The 10,709-nt window shown below is 41.1% G+C and overlaps 1 protein-coding gene across 1 annotated transcript in view; it reads right to left on the reverse strand.

Moving 5' to 3' along the window:
• The window catches only part of psmg1 (proteasome (prosome, macropain) assembly chaperone 1), a 46,417-nt gene extending 45,469 nt beyond the window's left edge, over positions 1 to 948 (reverse strand). Inside the window, exon 1 of the mRNA XM_008428672.3 lies at positions 742 to 948. Within this exon, the coding sequence (XP_008426894.1) occupies positions 742 to 860 (119 nt within the window). The 5' untranslated portion in view covers positions 861 to 948. The remainder of the gene's footprint in view (positions 1 to 741) is intronic.
• Between the last annotated feature and the right edge of the window lie 9,761 nt (positions 949 to 10,709).

Consider the following 10,709-nt stretch of genomic DNA (forward strand, 5'->3'; position numbering starts at 1 on the left):
AATTAGGTGGAATCGCCCTTTAGCCATTTCCAGAATCGGAAGCTAGAATTGGAAACCAACTTCAACTTCGTTGTGTGGAGGGAATCTACAGGAAGCAAATCTCTGGAGTTATTTACACTAGCGTGTAAAAAAGACTGTCACTGACAGCTAGTAGGTTTGTTAAATTTTTCTCAGCTAGAAAATAATCTGTATATTATATAATCTGTGTAACACGCGAAAAATAGGTTGATTTGACCTCTAATGAAATCCCCTTTTCTCCAGAACAAATTATTAGAGGCATAAATAAATTAAGAAAAAACAAAAATAAATAAAAAATAAAATACAAGATAGAAAAGAGAATTTTTTTTTTAAGTTTGTTTAATATTATCTATCTTCTAAAACCGGACCACCCACGGGATTCGGACCTAAGACATTCTTGGTGCAAGGCAAAAACTGTAAAACGTAACCATATCTAATAAAAGTGTTATTATGGATTGATAAAATATATGGCGCCATCGATGACGGGGTGGTAAAGTGAACACCTACTGGAATCTAATGTGTCATGTTAGCTGAAAGGTGCTCACCAAGTCACCAATGGCTTAAGTGTCAAGACGAAACTGTTACAAAGGTGCACATAGAGTCCAAGTATATTTTTATCTTTAAATATGATGCATTATTTTTGTGTATACTAAACTAAACTTGATGTCCCATTGTTTTCAATATTTTGTGCCTCACTCATGCTACACTGTTAGCCATTCTCACCTCTTCTCCTCCAATTCTCTGCGAATTTGTTCGTCTTCTTCGTTTTCTTCGAGCTCCTCTTCGTCCTCTTCCACCGCCCGAGAATACACCGACAAAACCTCTCCGAAAAACGTGGCCATAATCCAGACGTTTCAGTTAGAGCAAAGCGAAAGTTTAGCTAAGACATGAAGAATCACAAACTTCCTCCGGAAGAAGCGAGGATCCTTCAAAATAAAAGCCTCAGCTCAACTCATCAGTAGTACAAAACAAAAGTTCTGTCTCATCTGATTAACGTTGAAAGCATGAACTCAAATTTATGACGGAAAAAGTAAGATTTGAGTAAGCTTTGCTTATTGTTTTGATGCACTGAACAAGTGTGGAAAAGAACTTATCAAAATAAACGTAATTTAAAATAGCATGACGCTATAATTTAAATGAAACCAGGATTGTGCATGTTAGCCTGCAACTATTAACTTAAAGGACTTAAAACCCGATATCGGGACATTTATTCCCCTTTAAGTACACGAAAACCTGTGAAAATGTGCGACCCTTAAACCAGACTCCTTATGACAAAGTTTGTCATAACTTAAATTTATTTTGTCATTACGTTTACAGCAAATGTCCCATGAAACATGCTCGGTTTTGAGAATAATTATCCATTATCTTACTGCAAGACAGTGATTCGGCGTCTGACTCTTAATGGCAGAGGAAAAGACTTAATTGTTACCTGGTTATTATTTGAGTGCTGTTTGTTACTACCCAATAGTAAGTCCCGCCTACCACTCACAACTCTTCGGACTCACTACTGCCCAGTTCTCTGTCTAACAGGTCCGGAAAATCCCCATAACTCGGGTCTTACCCTAGAGATAGTTTGTGGAGAATTATCTGTTTAAACTGGGGTCGGAAAGGACTCGTCTAGCTCTGACTACCTTCGATCCAGAAGTTATGACCCTTTACAGTTGAGGAACAATCAGCTGAGTAGCCCTCACAGCTGCATAACCCCTACAACCACTCCTGTTAACGGTAGCTCCACTCCTGTTAACGGTAGCTCCACTCCTAAGATAACGGCACTTGTTAACGGCTAGATTAATTTTAGTGACTTAGATTTAAGTCCCAGGGTCATTATTTTAACACTCACCAGAGGAAAACACAAAGCCACCCTTTCTCTAGAATCATGTATGTTAACTTTACCATATTTAGGAGAACCAACAATAATTAAGACTGACACAATTAAACTCACTGTTCACAATTCTCATTGGAATTTTAGAATATAATTTTATTAAGCAAGCTTTAGAAGGGGCATATGACAAGCAGGTTAATTTCCCAAAGGTTATGAAATAGGTAAAAATATAATAAAATCTCATTAAAATCAATCACATCCTATCCTTGTTCTTATCCCTAACCTGTATCACTAAGTTCACTGAGCGAGGCTTTGGGGGAAGCTGGTCAACTCATACCCGATGGTTCTTGGTCTCAGCAACTGTAATCTTTAGATGTCCTTGGTCAGAGTCTTTGTCCAGCCGGAGCAAAGTCCTCTTTCTGAAGAGAAGCGGAGCAAAACTGTTCGTTGTCCTTCTAACGTACAGAATCTTTGTCATTAAATGACCTCCGTCTCTTCTCCAAGTCGGCTGCGACAGAGTTGAGAGCGTTGGGTAGAGGCAGAGGAGTTGGTCGGATCTGGAACCAGGGTCGGTGGCTGGTGGAACTCGTCCCCTCTTGGCGGCGTGAAGTCTTTGAGCTTCCCTTGGTCCCGGGGTGTGGTCCTCTGCTGGTCTTTAGCCTGCTTCCTCTTGTTGGCTCCTCTTTTGCGCCGCGGACGAAGAACCTCTTTCCTCCCCCGTGCTCCAGTTTTTAAGCCCTCTCAACCCAGGGCGGTCTACAGGGCAGGGCTGTGTCACTTTAGAACCTTCCCACTGTCTGTGGAAAGTCCCAACTTTCCCCAACTCTCCTATGACTCACTCATACCTCATTACAACATCTCCGGTACTTTCCTTGTTTTCCGTTGACCATTTGTTTCTGATTCTGCCGCACCCTCGCCCCTGCTCAGTGATGACTCACCACACAGTTTCTCCTTCTAAGCCTTTCTTTTCTTACAAAACATAATCAGTGTGTTACTTTGTCGACCTATTACTTCAGTATGTTCCTTCCTCACTTATTATCTTTAATCTTAACGATCAGTGATCCTTATACAACAATCAAGTTGTTCAAACCTTACTTTCCATAATGTATTATAACATTCAGCTGATTAAAAGTACAGAACATATATTTTTGATTATACATTACAGACATTCCTTCATTGGCATGTGTATTATTATTTTAAACCTGTTACAAACAATAATCATCATTAAATCATTATACAAAGTTTACTGTTATTTCTCAGGCCTTTATTCCATTTTCTGCGTGTACCTGGACCGATCTCACATGCTTATACCAGGTTTCACGACAGTACACAAGGATTACTTTGTTAAACGGGGTAAAATAACACAAACAGCACAAGCTACTAATTTGTTTCTTTGTTTATCTGAATGCATGTTTTTATCACTTTTAATTTAATATAAATAAATTAAAAGTGATTAAAATGTTTAATTATCACTTTCAATTGATCATTACAAATGATAATTTTTTATCACTCAGGGTAATTGTTTTTACTCATCAGAACTGTTCCGCACAAGTGGGAGGGAAAAAGCACATTAGTTGCAATAACTAGAACATTTCAGAAGAAATGTTCAACGTTCTGGTGCTGAAAATTAGCATTAAAACATAAGGTTAGCTTAATGTAGTGGATTCCCAGGTGAAAAAAAAGTATACTTTAGTATATTTCAAACATACTTACATTTGTGAAAGTACACTTTTAAGTATACTAAGTATTAAGTGTACTACCTATAAATATATCTGAAGTATACTAAAAGTATGCTTGTATCAATTTCAAAATTATAACTTTAAACACACTTAAACATAATTGTACCAAAATACACTTTTAATATATTAAATAAAAGTAAGTGAACAAAATATATATTTGCCCAAGCGTAAATATATTATTTTTTTATTTGCCATTTTTCTGTACAAATGCTTTCTCTGTTTAATTGCTCTATTGTTCTTTTTTGTAGGTTTCTGTAAGGTGCAGTGAACGGGAATGTTCTGTCGTTGATCCTCACTCATGTTAGGAACATACCCACAGTGTCATGAAGTGTCATTCAGTAAATAATGACAATTTTAATGAGAATTTGCTTTAAAAGTTGGATGACAGGTGTTATGTTTATGACAGTGTCATGTCAGTCTTATGCACACCCCATCAAATAACTGTTACCAAAATGGTAATATATTGAAAGCACAATGTAATTATAATTTTTGTTCTTTAAAGTGATAACTTTCATGTTTTTTTGTCACACTTAAATTTTCATGTTCATTGTGTTCAAATTTGATGTGTAAACTGATAATGTATGTAAAGTTCATAAAGTTGTGAGTAAAATTGGACAATTTTAAAATGTCTGTAATAAAACAAAATATTTGAATTACCTTAAACATCTTGTGTAATTAATCTTTCCATGTAATTGTAGCCTAAAACGATGTAAGTACTGTAGTGTAGTTATGCATGTAATGTACAAAATAGGAAAGTAGGAATAAAGAAGATTTTTATGAGAAATTAAAATTGTACTTTATTAGCAATAGCAGTAAATCAAAACTAAAAATTAAGTGTAATTTAAATACATTACTAATATATTAGCAGTATATTTAAGATATATTTAAAGTATATTTTTAATATAATTCTATGACAGAATTAGTACACTCAAAATATACTAATCAACTCTTCAATAGTACTTAAAATGTATACTTAAGTATACTAAGTACAACTTGAAGTTGTTCCAGAAAAGTACGTTTAAGTATACTAAATATACCAAAAAGTGCAATTTAATGCCATTTAAATACGGTTAAAATATACTAAGCACAAAAAAGTTGCTCCAAAATAGTACAGTTTAAGTACATCAATCAAAGTATGCTAAAGTATGTTAAACTTTAGTATACTAAAGTTTTTTTTTTTTTTACTAGGGTTATTATGTTGACTAACATGAACGTACACCATTCAACAATGAAGTCGTCCATAAGAAGGGACAGAGCAGACTGTACTTCTTGAGGAAGCCAAGATCCTTCAAGGTTTGCAGCAAGATGCTTCAGATCTTTTATAAGTCTGTTGTTGAGAGCGTCATCTCGTCTGCTGTCATCTGCTGGGTAGCAGCATCAGAGCCAGTGTGACTAGTGGTCCTCTGCGTTGTGTGTGTTGTGTGGTGATCAGACAAACCACAAGACATCAAGTCTGGGTTTGGAGGTGGTCTCCGTTTATTTAATCTGTCAATCGGGAGATATTAGCATTAGCACCTAGCATGTGCTCCAGTTCTCCAACCCGATCTATACAAAATAATAGTTAGCATGCATCAAATGATATAAAGGTGTAATAGCAACTCAAATAAAAATATCCAAACACTTATCATTAATACAGAAGGAAAAATAAACATTTGAACAATATAAATGAAAGGATTACAATAGATTATAAAACTTGCCTCTCCCCAGTGGAACGAATAACAAAAAGGGAGAGGAAATTAATAACTTAATATTTATAATAGTCCTGGAGGACCCTGAACAAAAGAAGAAGAAAATAAGGCGGAGTTGGAGGACCAAACCCCTTATAGTAGACACAGAGGAACACAGCAACAGTCAAGTAGAAGCAGACAAATACATTAAAGAACACATTTTGTGGAAATATAAAATTATTAATATAGACCCAGTTACAACAGCCTCATAAAGAAGGCTGGTTCTGTTCTGGGAGCAACTGTGGAGCCTCTCAAGATGATTATGCAAAGAAAGATTCTTCATAGGATTAAAAAAATTATGGACAATCCTGACCATCCTCTTCACGTGACTATCTTGGGAAAGCAGAGCATCTTCAGTCAGAGGCTTCTTCAGATCCCGTGCAGTACAGACCGCTGCAGAAGATCTTTCCTACCAACAGCCATCTCCATCTTCAATAACTATTTGAAGAATCTAAATTAATGAGCTACAACAACATTTAATTTCCCCTTGGGATTAATAAAGTATTTTTTAATTGAATTAGAATTTGAGTTGAATTCAATATACAAACATTAGTGTGTAAGCTAAAAATCAGCCAAAAATATTAAGGTTAGTTTAAATGCTATCAATAGCACACGTGGTATCTCCTCCATCAATTTACATTGACTTACTTCATTCAGTAGGATAAATATAGCTAATAAATGCTAGTTATTGATTTGTGCTTTATAAAACTGCGATAACCTAACCACTATTGCACATGGTTAAGTGCACCAACTGTGCACATGGTTAAGTATTGCACACTTAACCATGTGCAATAGTGGTTAAGTTATAGCAGTTTTATAAAGCATAAATTAACAACTAGCTGCTGCTAACACATTAAGGCTTTTATTTTGTAGGGTATGTGTTTGTCTTATTTTGAAAGTCCAGTGTGGTAGTCAGCTTAGGGGGATCAACAAGTCTCATGAGTCATATAGAACTTACTTCCTTTGGTTTTCTGCCATGGTTGCAGTAAGTATTCTGCCAAGATGATGTCAGTTCTGAGCTGCCCAGCTCAGTGTTCTTTGGTAGGGGTACTACAGTAATCCCCTCTGAAAACTGATGCGTGAGTGAACCACACCGGGGTAGAATTCTCTCTCTCTGAGCCAGCCAATTTCACGCACGCACACGCACGCACGCACGCACGCACGCACGCACCCACACACACACACACACCCACACACACACACACACACACACACACACACACACACACACACACACACACACACACACACACACACACACACACACACACACACACACACACACACAAAGCAGTCTGAATTGCTCCTTCCTATTCACAAACAGCAAGAGTTATTGGAAAATTGTTCAAAGAGTATGCGAATGCCATTTGTCGACTTGTAATAGTACCACAGAGAGATATATGGACACCCTTCTGTCAAATTTTAATCGGAGCTTGATGGATTAAATGATATTACCAGAAATTCCCCACATCCAATAACAGGAAATTCCCCCACGATCAAAGACTTTAATCATATGGAAACTTTGTGACCTCCTGACCTCCCTCTGTGACCATTTGCTCACCATTAACTCCTCCCAAACTCTTTGAATTAGCCACTAGAAACGGAATAATTTACTTGTAAGTGAATAGTGAATAAATAAATATACTATATTCTAAACAATGTTGAAATAGATTAGGAATTTTGTAACTACCTCTGTTTTTAAACAGAATATCTTACTGATGCAAAAGTGTTCAGCAGTGACCCCTGCCCACCAAAGAAAACATTTGTGCTTGTGTGTCTGTCCTCAAGCATAAGAAACCGACAGGATACGTCTGACATTCCTTCAGACAATACCTCTGGAGGATGCTAAAAAGCTTACGGTGCGTTATTTGGTGTTGGACAATAGAATAAGTGCTGCATCATACTCTTTAACAGGACATAAGAAAACCTATAGCATGGGAAGCCGGGCTGACCTCTGTCCCTACAGCTGGTGATGCCCGCCACAGGATATCGTCGTCGCTTAAATTTTAAGCTCTTATAGATTTTTTTCTGTGACACTTGCTAGTGTGATACATTTCAGTAAATGCTCCTCATTTGAAAATTTATTTCTTAAGAATATGTGACAGGTAGTAAACAGGCCTACATGAGGCTACTCAAATTTAACTTTTAGCTTTCTGCAGTTAAAGTGAAAGACAAACTCTAACATGACTGTCTTTCCAGAATTTGGCCTCATCATTGTGAATTCTACTTTGCTTCAATCTTTTTCCTGCTGTTGAATCAACACTGATCTTCTCAGAAAGTGTTCCAGTACAAACTGTTTGCCCTAAAATGGGTATGGTTCGATTAAGGGGTCGCAGGCCAGTTAGGGTGCCTGCTGGCACTATAAGGGTTATTGATGCTACCTGTTCTTGAGCCGAGTTTGACTCTATGGAATCTGGGCTCTTTGAACCACTTGTCAATAAAAGTTGCCTCCCAGCAGGGGCGTTGGTGTCCCCAGCATTAGTGACAGTGGTTAGGGGGGTCACGCACATCCCTATTGTTAATGTAGGTCAGGTGGATGTGGGTGGAATAGGGACTTTAGGCACTACTAACATTGTCAGTCTCCCAGAAGGTGTTACAGAGGTGGTTGGCTCAGTGCAAGCTACCAATTCTTCCCAGCTCAGTTCTGTTGCACCTTTGTCAGACCCATTATCAGAATTGGATTTGTCAGCTTTGGATGACCCAAAACAAGAGAAAGTTAGGTCTTTGTTAAGGAAATATGGGTCATGTCCACGAAGCTGTGCTGTGAGTGTGTGTTGTCTCCCACCCTCTCTCCTGCAGGGCGTGTCGGACAGGAGCGGCCAGCTGGAGCCCATCAATCCATCAGGAGGAGCGGTTAAATAGAAGCCGGATCCTGATGGCGCTGCCAGATGGTTCTACGCTTCCAGTGAGTCCTTGTTCCTGGTCAAAAAGAGTCCTTGTTCCTTGGTCTGAAGTAATCCTCGTTCCACCCCCCCCCCCTCTGGTTTGGCTTCCCGTCCGGCTGCACGCGGCTCCTGCTCGCAGCCGCTACCCGTCTCCTGCCTGGCTCCGTGTCCTGTCCGTCCGCCTTCGTTGCTGGATCATCCCCGCTCAACACACTCGCCTGCCTGCCCAACCATCGACCTTAGTGGATGCGCCGGCTCTCCCTCCCGGGACCTCCCCCATCGCCTCCTACAAGCAAAACCCCGACGGGTCCTTACCCGCTGCCTGCTACCGCTCCATCCAACTTACCTTCTGCTTGTGCTCCTGCTTCTGCTTTGTAGTTGTTTCTGCACTAGAGTCTAGTAAACAATCATGTCAGAACCATCTGACATGATCATTTCGTAGTTGCAGCGCAACTACGAAATGCATTAACGGAGCAAGGAGTTCTGTTAGGCCGCCATAACAACGCGCTTCAGGCTTTGCAGCAGCAGCAGTCTGAGCTAACGCAGAGCCTCTCCGAACTGTCCCAGCAGCTGATGGAGATAAGTGCTAAACTCAAGCCGTCTGCTGCTAGAACCGATACTCCTGCCGCCTCGCCAGCTCCCGTCACTACCTTCCCTTCACACAGCTTCCGCGAGGTTGTTTCCCCTCTGCCGGAGCCGTTTTCCGGGGAGCAGGGTAAGTGTAGGGGTTTCCTGCTCCAGTGCACTTTGGTTTTTGGCCGATCACCTCAATCCTTCCGCGATGACGCCAGTAAGATTTCTTACGTCATTGGTCTTTTAAGAGGTAAAGCCCTGAAATGGGCTGAGGCTGTAATTAACGAGTCAAGCATACATCTTTACTCGTATGATGATTTTATTGAGTCCTTCAAGCAGGTTTTTGATCTGGCAGCCAGTAGGGAGGACGCTAGTAAGAGACTTTGGGAGCTACGACAGGGTAACCGGCCTGTCTCTGAACTCGTGGTGGAGTTCCGTATTCTGGCTGCTGAGACGGGGTGGAATAGTGCGGCTCTTAAAGGAGCTTTCCGCAACGCTCTCTCCGAGAGGATGAAAGATGAACTCTCTTACCATGACGAGACTGAGACTCTCGAGGAGCTGATTAATCTAGCAGTCCGTGTTGATAACCGAATACGGGAGAGGTCCAGACAATGATCCGGGACCTCCGCAGTCCTGTCTAGGGCCGAAGTTCTCAGAGTCACATCTCCGACCCCGAGTCCTCCTTCGTTCCCATTACCACCGCCCGAACCTATGGAGATTGGTCGGGCTCGGCTCACTCCCGATGAGCGTCAACGGAGGAGAGACACCGGATGCTGCTTGTACTGCGGGGTTCCCGCCCACTTCATCGCCAACTGCCCTGTTCGCTCAAAAGCCGGGGCCCGTCAGTAAGCATGGGGGTACTGGCGGGCAAACTCACCACCAAACCTCATGTGAGTATCCCTTCCCTTCTTAGTATCCGTCGAGAGACGCACCCCATTCTAGCATTTATTGATTCAGGAGCCGAGCAAAACCTAATCAGTCCAGAGGTTGTTAAGGAGTATGACATCCCAATCCACACTCTCTCTGCCCCCATTCCAGTGTCGGCGTTGGACGGAGGTCCATTAACTACCATAACCTGCCGCACTGACCCACTCTCATTAGTGGTTTCAGGGAATCACCATGAACAGATTTCATTTTTTGTGTTTCCGACCAAGTCCGCCCCCCTGGTTCTTGGTTACCCTTGGTTACAGACTCACAACCCGCACATTAACTGGTCCACTGGTCTCATTGAGTCGTGGAGCGAACACTGTCATAGCTGCTGTTTACAATCTGCCGTCCCCAGGGGGCCCCCCAGTCCTACTGCAGAACCTGAACCCCCAGACTTATCATCGGTTCCCACCGAGTATCATGATTTTAAGAGAGTTTTCAACAAGACACTAGCTCTATCTCTCCCTGCACACCGCCCTTATGATTGTGCTATTGAATTGCTCCCTGGAGCCCCCCTGCCTTCAGGCAGACTTTACAACCTGTCAAGACCCGAACATGAAGCCATGGAGAGATACATTTCTGAGTCTGTTTCCGCGGGCATAATCCGTCCATCCTCTTCCCCCGTGGGGGCAGGGTTTTTCTTTGTCCAAAAGAAAGACAAGTCACTCCGTCCCTGCATTGATTATCGGGGGCTCAATCAAATTACCATCAAGAACAAATACTCTCTCCCTCTCATCTCTTCATCCTTTGAGTCAGTCCAGAGGGCCACCATTTTCTCCAAATTGGATCTGCGCAATGCGTACCACTTAGTGCGAATAAGAGAGGGAGACGAATGGAAAACTGCTTTCAAAACCCACATCGGACATTTTGAATACTTGGTTATGCCTTTTGGACTTTGCAACGCTCCAGCAGTTTTCCAGGCCCTAGTAAATGATGTCCTTCGGGACTACTTGAATGTTTTTGTGTTTGTCTATTTGGATGACATTCTAATCTTCTCCAACAGTCTCACCGAGCACCG

This window comes from Poecilia reticulata, chromosome 14 (genome assembly GCF_904066995.2).
Source record: "Poecilia reticulata chromosome 14, P_reticulata-male-v2, whole genome shotgun sequence".
NCBI classification, from domain to species: domain Eukaryota; kingdom Metazoa; phylum Chordata; class Actinopteri; order Cyprinodontiformes; family Poeciliidae; genus Poecilia; species Poecilia reticulata.